This window comes from Lygodium microphyllum, chromosome 6, assembly GCF_053477565.2.
Source record: "Lygodium microphyllum isolate KBCC chromosome 6, Lygodium_microphyllum_v1.1.10, whole genome shotgun sequence".
Taxonomy (NCBI): Eukaryota; Viridiplantae; Streptophyta; class Polypodiopsida; order Schizaeales; family Lygodiaceae; genus Lygodium; species Lygodium microphyllum.
In genome coordinates, this window is record NC_141140.1 from 48649267 (window position 1) to 48671395 (window position 22129).

The 22129-nt window shown below is 40.6% G+C and overlaps 1 protein-coding gene across 4 annotated transcripts in view; it reads right to left on the bottom strand.

Annotated features, from left to right (window-relative positions):
* Window positions 1–22129, bottom strand: part of CCP1 (P-loop containing nucleoside triphosphate hydrolases superfamily protein) — an 87286-nt gene that overhangs the window by 19189 nt on the left and 45968 nt on the right. For all 4 annotated transcript variants that reach the window (XM_087679473.1, XM_087679470.1, XM_087679471.1 and 1 more), the window contains one exon: window positions 10279–10345. In XM_087679473.1, the coding sequence (XP_087535599.1) occupies window positions 10279–10345 (67 nt within the window). The remainder of the gene's footprint in view (window positions 1–10278; window positions 10346–22129) is intronic.

The following is a 22129-nucleotide window of genomic DNA, read 5'->3' on the forward strand; positions in this document are numbered from 1 at the left end:
AATAGGTGCATTGGCAAGCTGCCCTGAGGATTCTTTGGTATTTGAGGGGGACCTCTGACTTAGGGATTTCTTATCCAGTAGGTACAGATGCTTCAGTTCTTTTTCTTATAGGTTGGAGCGACTCAGATTGGACTAGCGATGTGGACCACCAACGGTCTACTACACGCTATTGTTTTACCTTGGATTCAGGTGTTATCTCATGAAGTAGCAAGAAACAACCCACGGTAGCCCTTTCTTCTATTGAGGCGGAGTATCGGGCCGCGTCTTCCACCACATGTGAAGTTGTATGGCTTCAAAGATTGTTGAAGGAGCTTGGCTTCCCCCAAACTCGTCCTACTCTTCTGCAATGCGACAATGAGAGTTGCATTGCCTTGGTACGGAATCCTATATTCCATGCCCGGGATAAGCACATTCAGATCCAGTATCACTTCATTCGGGAGAAGCTTCTAGATGGGACCATTGATGTGGAGTACTACAAGACGAAGGATAATCTTGCAGATTTATTCAAGAAGGCGCTTCCCCAAGCTCTTCTTGGAAGACATGCCAAATCCCTCAGTCTTTTGACCTATCCAAGCTCTGAGAGGGGGTGTTAGAGATGTCATTCCCTAGAGAGTGCAGCAGGCAAGCCACGTCAATAGCCACATCATCGCCACGTCAGCAATCTATGCAGGTGCCACATGGCAGCCTGCAGTTGACCAAGCTGTGCAGTCAGATAGATTTTCTGTCAATCAGCTGAACTTAATGCATCTGACCTTGTCATTTTTTGCCTTTTCTTTTTTGCTATTTATGGCAGTCCTCCAACACATTCTAATCACTTGCATCTAACAGAGACAGCCTGCTGGTGACAGACAGCATGCGGGCTGACGGAGATCGAGGTCCTCAAGGCGGAGACTTACGCAGATATTCTCTCTGCACCTGTGTATATTTCTGCATTCCTATACAGCATTCTACATTGCAGATTTTCTGTGTTTCACTTGTCTCTTTCTTTTTCGTAAAAGGTAATTGTATTAACACTTGTCTCTTTCTCTCTCCTCTTTGTGTTCACTCTCTCTCAGTCTTGGTCCCACGCTTCCGCATCGCTGCACTCTGACACCCCCCTCCCCTTAGAGAAAGAGATCCAAACCTAATACATCCACTCCAATGCAAGGTACACAAGTGACCCTTCTTTTGTTTCTACATCTATGCAAGATTCTAGAACAAGTTGCAAGGAAGATAGATTCCAATCTATTGGCTATGGAATAAGTCATGAAGAGAACTGATTTTTGTATGTTGACATATAGAGATAGATATAAGAAAATATCACATACCTCTTCTTCCAAATTTCCTTCTTTGAGTTCTACTTCTCATATAGTCAGTCTAATGTCTCATCTTCATTTCCGTAATTATCTACATGTCAATTTTCGCCATTAAATTCCCAAAATCAATTCAATGAATACTCTACACCTTCACCACAATTTCAAATCCCACCCATTCCACTATTTTCTTCTACTACACCCACATCTCCCTTAACACCTTCCCACACACCAATTTCCACATCACAATTCACCATTCCATCTGTCCAACCCCACACCACATCATGGGAATCTTCAAACATAAGCACATCCTATTACTTTTGGTCCTTTGCTTTTGCACAACCAAGAGGAGAAGGTGCACCAATGGTGGGGGTTTATCCCCCAACCCATCCATTCATGTGTCAAAAATAACAAGTATGCTCTGATACCATGTCGTCAAAATAAGCAACAATGAAAAGAGAGAATAGGGATTGCGGAGAGTAACACAGAGAGTGTACGGCAAACACTAAGACAAGAGAGAAACTCATAAACACAAGAAAAACATGGTGATGATGCATTGAATCAAGCTATGAGAAGAAAAGCTGATACAGTGGAGCCAAAGGTCAAAAGATAATTGTACTATCTTGTCTGAATCACGCAACGGCACCTATGGGAATATCCACAATGAAGGGAGCAAAATGTTGTCCTCCAGGCAGCAGGCTACCAAAGTAATCACTAGAAGGTGAAAGACAGTTGTCGAGGGAGCGGACCGCAATCCTTGGATGTTGTCGGAGGTGTGGAAGATGATCACTAGTTGTCGAGGGAGCGAACCGCAATCCTCTAATGCTGAGGAGTGACCTGGGTAGCAAAACACAAATCTCACAGTGTCAGAGCAAGCAAACGCAAGGAGAGCAACCCAAATGCTGACGCCATGTGGATAATGATGACCCCAGATGATGCAAGATGAGTCGCGCTGCAAAAACGCAAGTCTCGGTAGCCTTTGTGACAGACTAGTGACGCTAGGTGATGGAGGAGAAGCCAAGCTGCAAAAACGCAAGTCCCAGTATCCCCTGTGATAAACGAATGATGAAACCATTGACGCTCCAGTGATGTAGAATCTCACTTGAGACTAGGATGCTGATGCCAAGCTGGAGATGGTGACGTTAAGCAAGGAAAATATCTCCACACTGAAAAACGCAAGTGAAGGTGTAGCTTGATGGAAAAGGGTGTTGATGCCAAGCAAATGATGGTGATGCCAAGTGGAAGATCCTCCAAACGCAAGACCTAATGCTGGAACAGAACGCCTGAAGCAGAAGAGGAAGAGTGAAGACAGCCACGAGCCATGAAATGCAATATTCTCTTGAAGGGGTGTGAAGGCAGTGGAAAGGGCTGGTGAGAGAAGGGTGTCTGATGACGAAGGAAGAGGGGTGAAGAATGATTGAAGAGTCGTGAGAATGCTAGAAGTAAAGGATGAATGAAGTGACTGTATATTTATAGGCATAAGTTGTCTAGGGTGGCACACACTATGTGGGCACCCACTGAAAAAGTGGCCAAAATGTGCACACCAGCCCTTTTTGGGACTGTCAATGTAAAACCCTAAATGAAGTGTGTAAATTGAAGAAGTTGTTTCTCAACACATGGGGACCTATATGCATGGTAATCCCACCCCCACATCTCAAGCCCCAGCCTATTTTCCCATCTCCCAAGCAACCACACAATTTGCCAACATGAAAATACCTAGTGGGCCATCCTACACCTTTTTAACATGTGGACCATCAACAAGTCACTCGCCACCTTTAGGGCACACCTTTGTAACCATGCCAAGCACATCAATGCCTCATGTTGAACCTAGTTAACCCCCTTTCTATCCTATGCCACCCATCAATCCTCCTCATCAAGCCATCCATCCATTTGCATCAGTCAAGCGTGTGTTTACGAATAAGATTCAATTTAAGGAGTCTAACTCTATCACTTGGTTTAATTTCATGTGGCATATCTTGGATTCCCAAGGCTTGTGGGAATTTATTCAAGGGTAAGACCCCAGCTTAATCCCTGCTACTCATATGAGGTAGTTTGCTCTTGGAAGAATAGAAATGACATAGCCAAAGTCGAGTTGATGCAAAGTCTTATACATGAATTTCACTCTCAACTCCAACACTTTCACCTTGCATTTGAGCATTGGGCACATCTAGTTAACTACTACACAGCTTGCAATTATACCCGACAAATCAACCTTGACCATGAGCACCAAGGGTTCAAAATCACTAAGAGGGATGACTTGATTGTCAAGTTGGCTAAGTATCAGCAATTGCTCGCTAAATTCACCACCAGTGCTCGCTAAATTCACCACCATGGCTTACCCAAGTTAGCTAACGATCAAGTCACATTGTTCATGAATAAATTACCACAAAGATATTTCAATTTTATCCAACAACTCATCTCAAAGCCCTAGTTATCCACCTTCAACGAGTTCGAGTATCAACTACTGCATTATGCTCAATTGTTCGATCAATCTCATTAGAAACCCCAATATTCAGAGGAGGCCTTGACTTCCCAAAAGGTGAAGCAAGGTGATAGAAAGAACAACACTAAGACTCAATCGGGTAGCGAGAAGCAAAGCAACTCCCCTCCAAGATTGAAATCAATTTGGCAAAACGTTTCCAAAAAGAATAGGTACTATCAACATTGCAAAAAGACTGGTCACTTTGACGACGAGTGTCACTCAAAGGCCAAGGGCAGTTCGAGACCCTCTTCCCCACATAGGAACTTGAGCACAACAAGCGAGGGCACTTCAGCCAGACCTCCACAACCAAGAGAGAGTCATTCTCCACCGTTGTAGGGTACACCATGTTGGTTTCATACATTTAGTACAATACGTTCAATACAAAAATATGTGTAGTATAGTACGTCCACAAAAACTTTAATAATAAGATGCATTGTTCATACATTCATTTTAAAAATACATATAAAATTATATATAAAATCAGCCTACACACATATAAACTGTGCAACTTAAAGATAGATCATGGAAAGCACAAAGTTTCCATGAATTTGAGTTTAGACAACAATTGCAAGGCCATATAAGACTTGAAACTAGAGTCAAGTAAACCGTAACATTTTTTATTGAGTGAGAGAAAAAGATACAAAATGGCATTTACCATGGCACATGCTATTGTCTATCACTTAATGCTCATAAAAAGACTCTAAATGATAAAATACAAAATGGCTCATCACTCCTGAGGACTTGTCATCAAGCCCAAATATATTGTAAGGTGGAGAGCCGCCCTCACTAAAAGAGGCCTCGGACGGCTCATCAAAATCCCCATCATTGATGACATCCCCATCATCATCATACTTAGGCTCTCTAGATGAAGCATCCTCTGCAACAACATGTGCAATAGGGAGCTCCCCGAGTCTCACCTAACATAGGTCCTGATGGTAGTTAATGCAGCCGTAGTCTTAGTACTCACAATTCGAGTAACAACTCGATGCTCTCAACAAGTGTGTGAGACTCAACATTCAATTTTCTCAAGCTGCATGTAGAGATCCCTAAAGATGGCTTCTTGCTCCTCATTTCGCTCTTTGTTGATGCTCTTCAAACGTGGCCTCGCTCAACTTTAACTCATCAACATTCACCTAATAGGAGCAAAATGATAAGTTAACTATTTCAACTTGCATATGAAGATTTAAAATTAATTGTGAAAGACATTCGACAATTAAATTTTTAACTTAGGGTTAACCTATTTGGCCATAAGCATCTCATGCATAGTCCATAGCATACGTAAGTTAAAGCAAAAATAAATTAGTCACTCTACCTATGGTGTCCAACTTATTTTGGATCTTAGTGCGTGTAAGAGAGTATGCTGACCAATTTCTCTCACACGCATTAATCGAGTAATTCTACATCGGGCAAAAAAGTAAAATGATCTTCAATGTTCAAACTTCACATAGCAATCAAACATTATAAACTCTTAAGGTTCTAGCCTCTAGATGAAAACTTAAAAGTTTAAATTGCAAACTTCAAACTTCAAAAGTTCAAGTCACATATCCAAGCGATCTAAGGGCAATTTTTTGAACATTGGATACTTGATATCCAAAAGATTCCCACCAAAATAGAGGCTTGACTAAAGAGACCCTCTTTCAACAAAGAGCGCTAGCAAAAGTAGTTGCTCTTTGGTCACTATAATTGATGATTTCTTGTGGAAATGTTACATGTTAGTCCTCATCCAATGCCTTCAAAAGGTAGGCATCTCTATTGGCTACCAACTCTTGATCCATAAAAAGATATAGAGATTTATAGGTAGGATGCAACAGGGCAACAAAACCATGGATGGATCATCTCATCGACTTCCATCTTTTCTAGACAAAGTAAAGGATGTCATCATGCCTTAGTGTAGCATCCAATATATCAACACTACATCTAAAAGAAAACCTTAAATTTAGCCTTTCGAATTTAAAACTTAAAGCAGTTGATCAACTTGTATAAAACTTAAAGCAATTACCTCGGGTCCTCAACATCAAGTGCTCTACATGTGTTGATCTCCTCAATGGCCTCTCTTATAAAGTGTGCGATAAGTCCCTAGGTAACACCCTCCATGTCAATCATGAGTAACACCCTATACAAGGGGACGATCTATGGCCCATACACTTAGATCATGCCAAAATGCCTCTCTCAACGAACGTCTTTAAACAGCTTTTCTCTCTTCTACACTTAATAGCGACTCCTCTTATAGCCATGCCTTGAGCTCCTCCCAAACCATGGCTTGCTGAATTTTATTTTGCACATCATATAGTCGCTCTAAAAGCAACCACATGGTGGCAAAACAAGACTTGGAGGGCTTCTTTAGATCCACATCACTGTAGACACAAAACATAGCCAAGACTTTTACCTTCTTTATGATGAAACCTACAATGTGGCACGCATCTGCAACAAAAGTGACCCAATGTCTTCTATCAAGAGGTCAATGTAGTGGGTGACACACGGGGTCCAAACAATGGATAGAAACTTTGCTTCAAGCAAGCGTCCCATCCTCTAACAATTGGAGGCATTCTCGATGACTACTTGTATCATGTTGACTATATCAACCAACACGGTACAAGAGAAAGAGAAGGTATGTCAGAATCGAGATTAAGAATATAGATGAAGTGAAAGAGGTATTGGGATAGATAAATCATGAATGATGAGATAAGAGATGGAAATTAGATTTAGGGGAGGTAGAAGAATGACTCAAGAGTCATGAGTCATGACAAGTTACAACTCAAGTAATCTAGATTAAAAGATTCGAAAAAATATAGGTTGAATGAATAATGAACTACAAACTAAGATTTAAATTTTAATTTCTAAGATTACCTCAATAATAGCTTGTTGGATATGTGCATGTATGAAAGCCAGACCTCAAGTGCACAGCCAAAAGAAATTGAAATATGTACATCAAAGTTATAAGCTATACTATGTTGCAGACCTCAAGCATTATGATTTATACATATCACACAAAGAAAATTGAAATAAACATGTAAATAGCCCATGTACAATATGGAGTAAGTCAAGTTGCAACATCATGATTCTCATTCCAAAACAAATTGAAAAAATACCAAAATCCATTAATAAGAGACTAAAGTTGTATAATAATCAACTCTCAAGACAAGAATAGATACTAGATTGACACAGTCTAATAACTAAACAAAATCCCAAAAAAGTAAGTCTCTCATCCAAAATCTTGAGTCCCCAAGAGTCATTACTCATCATCATCATCATCATCATCATTATCATGTTTAACATTGCCCAACAGTTTTTGTCAAAAAAACATGTTTTTAGATCCCCTCCAAAAAAAAAACAAAAAAAAAACAAAAACTCACATTTTTTACTATTAGAAACATTTCTTACTTCAAGAAACGTCTCGTAAGTTTCGAACTCAAAGAAACATGTTTCTTTCTTGCTATGGATTTTACAACAATCGAAATCTGCAAAACTATCACTTTTTCTAACTGTATTGTCTAAGCACACACAACCTAAACGATACGACTGTACAAAATCTGTTGTTCGCACATGAAATGCAACCCTGGGATAGACCCACTGGTCACATGGCAATAGGACCATCCACCCTTGCTACACCAAGGGGTTATCTAATTGGTCCACCAATACCACTATTTTAGACTACCTCATGCACTCCTTGTCTTCCTTGAGGATAGACATGATGAGCCCCTTCTTTTTCTAAGTTTCCCTCTACATCAAGAGCACAGTCAGAATAAATTGATGCCCAATTTCTATAGAGATCCTCCAATCCCACGGATCGTGGAGCCCTCCTCTAGTTCAGATGCCAATGATACTAACCACAAACCTCCCACACATCTCACTTGTATACCTACTAATTCTTGCAAGGCACGCTCTAGCCTAGGTTCTCTCTTCCACTTCACCTTCCTTCTCTTACTTTAATCCATCTTTAGTGTGTCTACCTTCTGGTAGTAAGACTATCTCAAAACCCAACACAATGCACTCACACATATGTTTTCATTAAAGTCAAGGTATGCCAAGTTCTTGCCTTCTTGAAGGCAACCTTGGAGACCATTCATTTCACAAGTTTTCAGTTGGACATACACCTCACTCTTCTTCTTTGGATGTTTCTCCTTTCTTCCATTGGCATCAACAACTCGAAAAGAGAAGAAGTACTTACTTCTCCTTCCACCATCCTATGGTGAGAGTGGGCAATCTTCTTCTCTTGATGTTTACAAGGTTTTGGTTACTTCAATGACATTATTATTGTACTTTGTAGCATTATGTATGTCATCAAGATGATTAGCATTTTGCTTAAGCATGACATCTACATTGCCCCTTGCATTACACCATGCATTAGCATTCTATTCTTGTAAACATGCATCTATGCATATTTATCCCTTCTCAATCAGAGAGTGGTCAGCTCTAAATACGCCCATATTCGCAATAGCTCAGATGGCAAACTCATTGGGCAGTCTCTATGGCAGCATTCCTCACATATTTCCCATACTTATCTTCTTCATCAACACCCACAAGTAGTCGTTATAGCTTGTTTGTTTTGTGGTGTGTTGGATCTAACCATCCCTTTCATTTTCCGTAAGGGCACAAATAATCAAAAGGACCAAAACAATCTTGTTTAAAAAAACAAAACTATTAAAAAACACACAAAAAAAGTTCAAAGTGATCCCATTGCCTTTGTGGGTCCTGGTAGGCTATTGGGTAGCCAACAAGCACCCTTTATCCGATGCCCTAGACTCCCTTGGTATAATAATCATCACCTCGAGTCTCATCCTTTGGAGATATTCTAGGGTTTGCAATCCAACCACAACTAAAACACACCGAACTCAAATGCAAATGCAAAAACACAAAAACATAAAATGCAAAACGCAAAAATCAAAACATAAACACAAAAGAAAGGTAACTCTGAAGTGAATGAAGAAATGTTGTAAATGAAAGAAAGAGTGTACAAGATGCTCAAGGGCAAAGCTATGACCTGTCCAATAGCCGACGGCTCTTATGGGAGTGGGTTGAGGGAGTAATCAAAGTATGACATCCACTGGTGATGGATCCCAAGTATTGTAACCACTAGTCAAAATTGAGATGATGCAGAAAGTAAAAAGGCAAGGCAACAAGCTGGAAACCAAAATGCACGAGTCGTTGGGGCTGGAACTGGTGAACACAGCAATGTAACCGCCTGAAGATGATGGCAGCTCATCATCAGCAACAATGGGAGGCTGGGTGACAGCTATAAGAGGAAATCTCATGCAAACTAAGCCTACACTATAATAAAATGCAAGTTCTATGATGCTCGGGACGATTTGGACAACAAGGCAGTAACAGCGGATCAAAGTTATTAAAAAATGTGCAACTCTTTTTCTTCTTACAATGAGGCACAACTCTTTGTTTGTAACCCAACCTAGGAGGGTTCTTAATATGTCACATTTATTTAGCACCTTAATAAAGAAGATAATGATTTGACACATTAATATGTCACATTGGTTTATAGAAGGCCTAATTAGAGAAGGCCTTTGTATCTTCTCCATAAGCCGACCATGTTCAATCGTGTGTGCACTTACACTAATAACCAGGACTAAATTTCTGAGTAATCCTACCATGAATTACTTATCAAAGTTAGACAAGGGGCATTCGAAAGTTTACCCCAAAACCCCAAGTTGATATCAATTTCATGCATATTGAGATTCTAGTCAAAACAGCTGAGCCCAAACAGATCCGAGCTCTTCCAAAACATTAGAACATTTAAAAGCATTTGCTGGTAAACACTAAGCACTTTGATAGGTGCAACTTGAATAAAAGGGTTAAAAAAAGATGCACGTAATCTGGGAAAAGCAACACTTTGGGGATGTTAGATACTAAGAATGCAGAGCCCCTACTTGGAACTTTTGCACAAACAACTGAATGAAGTTCAAATTCTACAAGAAAAATGCTCTGACATACAAAAAGAAAGAGAGGGAGGCCCTCTGGTAGTAAATTTTGTAATGTACAGCCTTCTATGCTCCCATACAGATCAGTAACTTACTGAAGAAGGTTACTGTTTGCTATTTATGGGACCAGTCTGTTGGGTTTTCCAAGGTTACTATACTCATTCAATATTACCATGCAAATTCATGTTTTATTCTGTATATCTTGACCTCAGGATTATTATGGGGTGTCTCCAAATCTTGGACTGAGTTTCAATAAATAACATATTCAACCATTTTCTCCTCTGACAAGCACTCTTTGTCCACCCATGATACATGAATTTGGAGTGTGGCAGCACCTTGCCACTAGTACCTAAGACTTCCTTTAAACATATTTCCCAATCGGTCATACTTTGAAGTATCCAAAGATTTATCAAAATGACCATTCCATATCTTACTTTGCTTCATTTTTGCATTAAGAAACTGGAAATAATAACTAAACTAGTTGCAAGAACTGCCTAACAACAGGTTAAAACCTGTATCAAAAACCAACAGTAACGTCACCAGCATTGTGTGAACGAAGCAGAAAGCAACTCACCTTGCCTGTTCCAGGAGGTCCAAACAGCAAAATACCCTTCCAAGGGGATAACAAACCCGTGAAATACCTGGACAAGTGTTAATGACTTAGTACACTTTAATGAATGTGGTATACTACATAAGTATAATGTGATGATACAACCATTGGGAATCAAGGCAGCAATTGACAAAATCAAAGAAAGTCATGTTCATGAATAAACAAACAAAACAGAGAGACAGTGAGAGAGAGAGGATTTTTTTTTAAGTATATACAATTTTTAGACATAGCCGTAAGAAGCTACAAACTAGGGTGTACTCTAAGAATGACCATGGATGCAAAGAGAAAGAACAAAAGAAAGAAAGGCATATTAACATCTGCAAAAGGCTGTAAAGACCTAGGAGACCTGAGTGTGTTATACAGTTACAAGTGACATCTCATCATGATATTCTTAACAGATGAGACACATAGAGAATGAAAAGTACCAAGTGTAAAACAGAGTTGAACAAAATAAACTATCTAGTCTAGCCAGAAAACTAAGTAAAGTAAATCCATCACAGTCTAATTGAGAAATCTAGATCTGAAGCTAATTGGAGAAAGTAACTATGGGCCTGTTATCCATGAGCATCCATCTGTCATATCTAGTGTCAAGCCACCCTCTTGGTATAGAGTATATATATCATAGGGTGGCATTGCTGCTATGTCTAGTGGAGGAATCTTGGTGTCACGGCGAGCTATCCATGTGGTGCTTGTGTGACTACAAGAGGTGTAGGTGGCTAGCTCGACTACTTTGCTTTCAAAGAGAGCTTATGGCATTTGGACTTCTTCTTCAGGGTGCTTTGTTACCAAGGTGCATCTAGTGGAGTGCACCCTACTAGAGTATCCATGGTGCATCTTTGGTATTTTTGTTCATTGCTTGTTCACTTGTCCTCTAAGAGAGGGTGTTAGAAGTGGCCATATCACAAGTTCACGAGTGCCCACTATTGAGCTAAAAATGTATTAGCTTTAATTAAACAGCCCCAAAACATGCTTAATTAATGAAGAAACCTTGTTTATTTAAAAAAAACGCGATCCTAGAGAGTTTCTGTGTTCCATAAGCACAAACCCACTTGGGAGGGCCCAAACTTTCTATAAATACATATGCTACCCTCCATTCAGCCTAGAATCTCGTTTTTGCAGATTTCAGGTGTTTCAGCTTACTGCCCACACCCCGTTCACAGAGGACATCTCAGCTGAAGCTGTCCATTGCTGTTTACATCAGTTGGCGCCTGATTTCCAGCCCTCTTCACGCAGTTTGGAGCTAATTCCAGCCAAGCAACTGCTATTCCTGCATAGACCTGCTGCCGTACAGCCTGCCACATCATCACAGCCCTGAGCCAACTGCTACAGGCTGTCGCCAGGCTGTTCTGCCTGCGTTTGGCAGTTTTCTCTCTCTTGCAGGCTGTCCTGCCTATGTTTTTAGTCTCTCTCTCTCTCCTGCTGCGTGCGTTTTTAGTCTTTCTCTCTCCTGCAGGCTGTCCAGCCTGTGTTTTTAGTTTTTCTCTCTCCTCACTGCTGTCTGCATTAGATCCAACTTTTCACTGCTGCGTTTGCTGGTATTTGACATCCGGAGGCTGCCTTGCTGCGATTCAGGATCCGTTCAAAGTATGACACACTCTCCAGCTCATTACCCCTGCCCTAATCCTTGAGATACAGGAGTTCGAGATACAATATTCATTCACTGCATAGTGTGTTTGCTGCATGAGCATCGTATATCCAATAGGCATATCACTTCATTCATTCACTGTGTTCATTGTCTCTGAGTTACCCTAACCCTAACTATGTCCTTTTATCAGTCTGTGATTTGTCGTATGGTTTCTGTTTATGTTTCTGTGTTAGGGTATTTCTTTACAGCCACCACCTAATTATGCGCACTCTATTTCTTTAACCTATTTTGTGGTGGGACAACTCCTTTATTTTTGTATATAAAAGGAGAGAGTGTGGCCACAATCCATTATCCATCATTCATGTACTTGGACGTTCTTAGTGTGGAGAGAGGGAGCTTGTGGAGAGTGTGAGCTGGCTCTCAACATTGTACTCTTGTCGTAGTGGATTCCTATTCCTGGTTACTGTCAAGATTGTGGGAGAGAAGGAAGGAGTATCACTTGTAGCTTTCTCACTTACACAATGGGAGAATACACACAAAGGTGGAGGCTGAAAACAGTTTTCCTCTTCTTAGTTGTGTAAGCCAAAATAACTATCATACAAAGAAATAGAAGAACCCTATATATGGATCTCAAACCAAACTCAACTAACTAAGGTGGCATACTAATTGAACCACGAACTAGAGTAGATAAGGATAGCTGTCATCTAGCTATTATTCATGGGCGGTGTACCAACCGCATCTGCAACTAACAAGTCAGTGACATAAATGCACAACGGTCACCCTGGTATATCACGAGTGGAGCTCGATATCTCAACACTCCCCCTCAAGCTCAATCCCAATTCCTGCATACCAAGCAGATCTCTGAACTTGCGCAGCTTCTCTGCCCCCAATGCCTTCGTAAATATGTCAGCTACCTCATCCTCTATGCTGACATAAACTAGATCAATAAGACCTAGTAAAACCCTCTCCCACACATAGTGATAATGCACCTCAATGTGCTTTGTTCTAGCATGATATATTGGGTTATTTGCCAAGTGTATACTACTCATGTTGTCACAATAAATGACAACTGGCCCATCTGTAGACTAATGCATATCATAAAGTAGCTTATGCAACCAAGCTACCTCACATGCAGCCATTGCTGCAACCCTGTACTCGGCCTCTGTGCTCGACAAGGCAACTGTAGGCTATTTCTTGCTACTCCAAGTGACTGCAGCACTTCCAAAAGAAAATACATATCCACTGGTAGATCGTCTATCAGAAATACTACCAGCCCAATCAGCATCAGTGTATCCACGCAACTGTATCTGAATCCCAGTCTCATAAAATAGTCCATACTGCAATGTGGACTTCACATACCTGAGTATGCGTCTAGCCACATCCAAATGCGGTTTCCTTGGAGCCTGCATAAACTGACTTACCAATCCAACAACATAGCTCGAATCTGGCCTGGTAATAGTCATATAAATCAAACTTCCTACTATGCGCCTGTACATAGTAGGGTCTTCCAGAAGCTCACCTGCATCTGCGCTCAGCTTCACATTTTGCTACAAAGGAACTGAAATAGGCTTACAGCTTGTCATCCCATATTTGGACAGCATGTCCAATCCATACTGCCTCTGCAAGAGCCATATCCCACTTGGTGATCTTATCATCACAATGCCCAAGAAATAACGCAACTCTCCCAAATCCTTCATCTCAAACTTCTGCTTCAATAGCATTTTCACATGAAGGATATCTTCATCACTATCACCTGTGATAATCAAATCATCAATATAAATGACAAGCAGCATAATACATTTCTCTGTTTTTCTCACATAAGGTGAGAAATCTGCCTTGGAAATCTGAAAGCCAATAGTGACAAGATACTGTCCTATCTTGTCAGACCATGCTCTAGGTGTTTGTTTCAAGCCATACAAGGCTTTCTTCAACCTGCAAACAAACTCAGGATGAACAGTATGCACATAACCTGGTGGCTGCTCCATATAGACCTCTTCTTGCAAATCACCATGCAAGAAGGCATTATTTACATCCATCTGATGTAAAGACCATCCCTTTGATGCAGCCATAGCAATGACTGCTCTTACAGTTGCCATCCTTACGACCGGACTGAATGTTTCTTCATAATCAATGCCATATGTTTGTGCATACCTTGACTACTAATCTTGCCTTGTATCTCTTCACAGAACCATCTGCATTGTGCTTCACCTTATAAACCCACTTACAACTAATTGCATTCTTATCTTTAGACAAAGGTACCAATTCCCATGTAGCATTTGCTTCCAAAGTATCCATTTCTTCATCCATGGCTTTCTCGCATTTTTCTTTTCCCATGGCTTGCTCAAAAGAAGTGGGTTCTGGTTCCTGTATCACTTTGACTATATAGGCATAGTGAATGGCTGTAAATCCATCATATTTCAGCCTATCCACAGGATACCTAGCTCTGGTAGACCTACGCAAAGTAGACTCACTTCCAAGTGCTCTCAAAACATCCCTGGTCTTCCTTACTCCAGGTGTAACAATAGAAGGAATACCCAACTCATCATCAATGCGCTGTTCTGAGCCACTAGATTCATCATCCACATAAGAGTGACCTGCATTCACATCAAACATGGACTGATCTACCTTCTCTTTTCCTTTTCGTAATACCTGCATACCACTATCTGCATTGCTTTGAGAAGATTCTCATGATCTCAATCTCCCTGTCCATGGCGAAGAATGTGAACCACTGCTAGAGGACGCTCCAGGTCCACTAATATCTTGTGACTGCTGCTGTGAATTCTGTGCAGCATTACCATTTTGTGCATCTACATTATCAATCACATTTACTGGTTTATACTAGCTACTCATCTCATCAAAAACAACATCTCTACTCACTGTAAACTTACGAGTAGAAGGGTTATAGTATCTATAACCATTCTGCTGGGGCAGAGAGTAACCAATAAAGATGCAGTTCTCAGCTTTTGGATCCAACTTGGATCTCAACTCATCTGGCACATGAATATAGGCAATGCAACCAAAAATTTCCAAATGAGAAATATCTGGTTTCCTACCAGATACCTCTTTTCTGAAGTCATGCCATGTATTGCTGCAATGGGAGTCTTGTTTATTATATAGACTGCTGTAGCAACTGCCTCAGCCCAATAAAAATCCGGCAGGTCTTTTTCATTGAGCATAGCACGAGATACCTCTCCAATATGCCTCTTTTTTCTTTCTGCAATTTCATTTTGCTGTGGAGTATGACTACATGAATATTGCTGCTTTATGCCATGCTCCTGCAAGAACCTTGCAAACTTATTTGAGAGGTACTCTCCCCCTCCATCTAACCTTAGGCATTTTATTTGCAGGTCTTTTTTTTTTCAACCATAGCTTTAATAGTTTTGAAATGCCCAAAGACTTCACTTTTCTTTTTCATAAAATATATCCAAACTTTTCTGCTATAGTCATCAATAAAAATGATAAAATAATGACAGCCTCCAATAGATGCAGCTTTAGTAGTCCACACATCAGAGTGGATTAATTCGAATGGCTTCTTACTCTCTTGAACATGTCTAGGAAATGGTTTCCTTGCCTGTTTTCCAAATTGACAAGCTTCACATACCTTATGCATTTCTGCAACCTTGAATTTAGACAATCCTGCAACAATATTTTGGGCTTGCATTGATTTAAGTCGCTATACATTAACATGACCAATGCATTTATGCCAGATATCAATATCTGCAACTACACCGATCCCATGTGCAAACATTGCTGCACTCAATTCAAGCATGTCTGCATCTAACTTAAATATTTTGCCCTTCTTATTTCCTTTTGCTATTAAGTGATCTTTATTTTTCATATCCTCAACAAAGCATCCATGAGGATTAAATCTGACCTGCAAGCCCTGCTCAACCATTTGACCAACAGAAACCAGATTCATAGTGATATTCGGGACATGAAATACATCGGACAGGTATTTCTTTTTCCCATCTTGCATAGACAAATGAATTTTTCCAATCTGCACAATAGAATGTGCAGTATCATCACCAGTCTCCACAAATCCTAGTTTTTTCATTTTCCTTGCATCCTGCATCAATTCTGCATAACCTGTCATGTGGTTTGACGCACCTGGGTCAACATATCACACTTCGTTGCTTTCTTCTCCACTTGTCACAGAATTGTTCATGTGTTGCACCATAAACAAATGCTCATTTCTGTCATCACCCTATCTACTAGAAGATGCATAATTCCCTTGTTGCAATTTTCCATTCATGATGTCATTCTGCTTTTTATAGCAGTCTTTAGCCATATGATCCATTTTACCACAGTAGTAGCATTCAACATTGATCTTTGCATTTTGGCCTCTTTGCCATCCACCACGACCTCTTTGGCTCCCCCTGCCTCTAGAGTTACCACGTCCTCCTCCATAGGACTGGTTTTCTTGAGTTTGCTGCATATTATGATTTCTACCACGGCCTCCAGATCGACTTCCTCTACCTCTGCCTCTACCTCTTCCAGCATTTGAGTAAAAAACGGTTTCTTTTGAAGTTTCTCCAGAAAAAGATGCACAACTATTTCTCTGCTCCTCAGAACTTAGAAAAGCAATCAACTCTTCAAAATCAGGAAATCTTTCACGGACGGAAATGGATGTTCGGAACTGTGCATAATCCTTTCCTAGACCATGCAAGTTCACGGAAACTAAATCATCTTCCACTGACGACCCAATGGAAGCAAGTGCATCTGCAATCTTCTTCACCTTCACGTGGTAGTCATTGATGCTCATACTTTCTCTTTGCACATTGTGCAACTCTTGCTTGAGCTCCATTTTCCTGGCTTGCGTATTTGTGCTATACATTTTTTACAAAGTATCCCATATCTCCTTTGGCGTACTTGCATCCTGAATATACGCAATCATAGAGTCTGAAATACTGATAGACAGCCAGTACATAACTTTTCTGGCTCTCTCATGTCATCCTTTAAATGCCTGCATTTGTTGTTGATTGGAAACATCAAGAAAAACTGGTTCTTCTTCATTTCCTGCAATAAATTCCCAATATTATTTTCCCATAAGGAAATTCGTCATTCTAAACTTTCATGCTTGAAAGTTGTTCTTGTCAAGTTTTTCAATGACAATCTGTGAAAGAGAATCAGACGCCATTACAGAACACTGCAAAAAAATTCTGTCACTGTAAAAAACACAGCTTCAGCCTCACAATGGCAAATCTGCAAAACTGACGAAAGTGGTATTTGACCACACAGTCACTTCCTAGTGACGATTTTGCATCAACAGGCAACAAGGATGATTCTGTAACTCCCAATGTCTCTGCGCACAGGCATACGATACAATTTCTACGGTAACTTTTCACCGACCGGTGGTCGCACAGCATAAAACAGGGCCTTTTCCTGAGTGCGTGCAGAAAACTTCCGCCTTCAAAACAAGCCCTAAAATGATCTCAAATCAAAAAAACAGAGCAACCGAGGGCTAAAGCCCTCGCCCGCAGCATATACTGCCCTCTTGCTACAACGCGAAGGGCGTCTCAATCTGAGACAATGCACTCTTGTACTTTCCGACTATACTACCTACAGAGACTTGCTTCCAAAACAGAAAAATGAAAGCAATACTGGTCCTCTTACCAGAACACCGCGAACTTGGTTTGCTTTCTTGAGCTCCTTACCATGAACAAGGCTCTGATACCATATCAAGATTGTGGGAGAGAAGGAAGGAGTCTCACTTGTAACTTTTTCACTTACACAATGGGAGAATACACACAAAGGTGGAGGCTGAAAACAGTTTTCCTCTTCTTAGTTGTGTAAGCCAAAAGAACTCTCATACAAAGAAATAGAAAAACCCTATATATGGATCTCAAACCAAACTCAACTAACTAAGGTGACATACTAACTGAACCACGAACTAGAGTAGATAAGGATAGCTGTCATCTAGCTATTATTCATGGGCGGTGTACCAACCGCATCTGCAACTAACAAGTCGGTGACATAAATGCACAACAGTCACCCTGGCATATCACGAGTGGAGCTCGATATCTCAACAGTAACATCTTGTGCATTGTCTCTTTCATCAATCTTGTGTCTTTCATTATTCCGATGTGTGTTTTGCTCTTCTAACAATATTAACGTCTACATAAGGCCAATGTGGCCTATGAAACAAAATCTGGATTACATCCATGTCTAATATCATCTCACCAGTAAGGTGAAGATAACATTAAAATAAGTGACCTATGAAACAATGCTAAAAATAACTATACAATGAGACTATGCTAGGATATTCCATCGATAGAAAGAAAAAAAAAATCAAATCTAATAAAACCATGTACAAAAAATATGGTGAAGACTATAGGCTATAGCTAATCTCAAGATCTGCACAAGATCTCACCTATGATGCGGTTCCTAATTGCTCCACTAATACGCCTGGTGGTGATTCTACAATGTCTATGAGACAAAAGTGTCAATATTAAGAATGTATTATGAGACAAAAGAGAGAAATAAAGATGTATTAACATCTACTAGAGGCCAAAATAGCCTATGAGACAAAAGTGTCGATATATCCAAAACTCAGAAAATAGTAAATACCTAGAGTAAAAAATGCAAAATATGAATTGAAAACTAACGGACAGGGATAGTGATGGATGTGAAGATATACTAGGGTTTGCACTGAGAAAACACGAAATGTACAAACACAACTAAAACATAGTAACTCAAACAGTAACATAATAAACACAAACCCTAAACGCAAAACACAAACGCAGAAGAGGGAGAACTCTAAAGTGAATGAATGAATACTGTAAATGAAGGAAAGAATGTACAAATGCTTAAGGGCAAAGCTGTCTAACAACTAGTGACTCTCATGGAATTGGACTAAGGGAGGTGTTAACCACCAGACAGAGCAAAGGATGAAGAAGAAAATTGTTGAAAACACAAAAACAACATTCTTTGATGCAAATGCAAATGCAAATCAAGCCAATGCTCAAAATGGAAGGACAGCAGGCTGAAAACCAAAATGCAGCAGTCTCTAGGGCTATTACTCGTAAATGCAGCAATATGACTTCCTGAAGATTATAGCAGTTGATCACTGACAGCAATGGGAGCGCGACAATTCTAAACCACCTAGCAGCAATCACTTGGGGCTAGCTAGTTGAAGAGGACTGATGGCGATTGAAACCTGCAAGACAAGGATTGGGCCGAATCGTGGGCAACTTGTCTATTTATGAATACAGAAGGATTCTCCCAAATTAAGGTTTTGCATGTGGGACAAAAGCTCTCTAAAACCGCTCCCTGTTTTATGAAAATTTTGACAATTTGCATGTGGGACAAAGAAACTCTCTAGGCCCAAAACTCGAATCAAAAAGGGATTGAAAGAAAAGCTCAAGTCCATTTTTACCCCAAGGCATCCCACCCCAAAGCAGCCTGGGCATCATACAAAGGGTACACGGTGGCTGCCCAATGGCCTATAAAGACTACAAAGACTATGATTATCTTACCAAGGGAGCCCAAGTGAACACCCCAAAGAGGCCAAGGCATTGGACTAAGGGTGCTTATCATGAGATCATGTATTTTTGAAACCTCACTTAATATGTGGATAAATTTAATGTTGCACATGTGAGGTGTAACTGGAATTAGAGTAAATTTACAAGCCTGGGACCCGATGAAATCACGAGATGTCGAAGATAAAAGTTATTGTAAGTTATACCGCACACGTGCTTGGTGGTATCTGGTGCTAGTTGTTGGCCTAGGTCATTCATTTGGCTATAAGTGTTAGTTGGTGACACTAGAGAAGTGGCGCTTAATGGTATCTAACGCCAATTTGATCATCAAAGACAACGCAGAGACACTCGCGAATGGAAGTTGCCTAGCCAATTTAATTATTGGCCAATCTGATTATTTTTTTGGGCATCAAAATAATTATTAGATTACAAATTAATATTTAATTATGAATAATGCTGAAAAAACCATTTGACAAGACTGCCACTTGTCAAAAATGCCCATATAAGACTAAAAAACGTCTTTAGAGACTAGACAGAGGCATTTGAGTGGATTCAACCTACAAGAGAGAGAGAGAGGAGATGCAACTAGTCTGATTTGCAGCCATTGGAGGACCTTCAAAGACAGCCAGGAGCACGAGAAGACCAATCAACAAAATGTGACAGCATCTACATGTTGTTGAGACAAGGCAATAGCAATAAATGCTCCTCATCATTCTCTCTCATCTCCCAACCTTTCTACAGCCTTGCCCAAAAGATTACAACATTGAGATCACCACAGGAGCCGAAATTTCAGATTTCTCTACTATAAACCCTAATCTGCAGTAGAAATTAGGGTTTAGCAACAGCCTCAACAAGCATGCCAAAAATTGGAAGCTCCAAGACTTGGATTTAATAGGACTGAACCTGTTTTTAGTCAAATTCAAGTAGAGGGACTGGCAAATCAACGAATTTGGGGCATTTTCCATCTCCATCAAAGCGGGTGAAGGCCAACCGAATCAAGGGGCAAATCAAATTGAAGACTTGCTGGTCATTTTGGACAACAGGAAAGTTGGAATATCGAAAGGAATCGAGAGAAACCCATTGTACATCAACTTCTTCTTCAATTAAGTTAAATAAAAACTGAAAGGAGCACCAGTCTTGGGGCCAACAAAGTGTCCAATGTCCAAGATTATATGGTAAAGTGTGCATTTCAGTTTTGTGAAATTGTTAATTGCTGTAAATAGTGCTTGATCAGGTTATTTACCACCCTATCCAAGAAGGAAGGCTGGTTTCAGTGCTCGTCGGTTGCCCAATCGCCTAGCAACACCTGCAAATGCGGTTGGAATAACACTGAATCTTTTTTTATTTTGTCTTGTGGGAAAATAGAGATGATTTGTGACCTTTCAAGTAATTATGCCCCATGGAAAGAATGAAAAGGGATGATCAAATCCAACACATCACAAAACAAACAAGCTATCCCAACCACTCATGGGTGTCAATAACGACGGAAAGGGTAATAAAGTAGTAATGTGGTGAAAAAGGATGGTGGTATGATAGGAAGAACCGCTTGTGTAGACAGCTCAAGTTCAGCTTAAAGGAGCTCTACATATAAGAAGTATAGAGTAAAGCTACACGATGAGAATGTGCATGCAGCAAGTGCCACTTGAACAGTATCCCCTGTGAAAATTGTTCACTTACAACACAAGTGTCCTAGTACAATGATGATGATGATCGTACAATGCCAAGTAGAGATACTGTCAAAAGATGACCCTGTCCAAGTGAACAATTTTCCCAGGATATGCCCATACTCGATCTCAGGAGTTGGCTCCATACTGACCAAGTGACCAAGGCAAGAAGAAGAGGAGGAAGAATATGTAGAGCATCCCTAAGATCCAAGATTTCCACCTGAAAGATAACCTGCAGTAAAGAACAGTAGAGTGAACTAGAGAACCCAAAACTCAACCTCAAGAGAGAAGCTACTAGTTTCGTGCATCCATGCAAAAAGGAATATGAAGGCCTCGTCACCAATGAACCTCCAAAGCCCCAATCTAGGTAGATCCCCAAGATCCTGGGTATCAATATGTGAGATGACTGCTGAAAGGAAGCCACCCTATCCAAGGGTAGAAGAAGAAGATAAAAGGCCTCTACCAAGGTATACGAATGATTGAGCGGCGGGTCCCCTTTGAAATTGGAGGAATAGGAGTCTCCTCTGAAGTCGCAGTAGATGTAGATGCCTCCTCGGAGGCAAAGAAAGATCATCCCCCTTTGAATCCCCTCTAAGGTAGATAGGAAATCCAAAAACTCATGGATCATGGACTCCGAAATGTTTGAGGATGAAGGAAGTGCCGTGTGCGTACCGAAGAAGGTATCTCGGGTGGTGAAAAACTCCCAGAGGTGGCCTCTCGAACCTAACTAGACGAGGGTCAATGATAGGGCTCAGACTGAGCAATGAGTGGGAAACAATCGCTTCTTCTCAATGGAGTACACCAAGAAACTGAAGAAGAGAAAGGAGTCGAGCAGCCACTCTCTCTTGAAGGAGCGGACTGACGAGGAGATGGTATCCAACAATCACTATCTCTCGATGGAGCGGACTCCAAAACCACGGGCTGAGATAGCCACAATACCCAAAAATAGGTGGGAGAAGACTACCGCTGGCATAGCAACGAGCTCCAAGAGGTCGTAGCTCCAATCGATCCTTCATGTGCTCGAAAGGACTTAGTGCGCATCGGATGCATCTTATTGCCTTAAGCATAGTACTCTGATAGCCAATGCA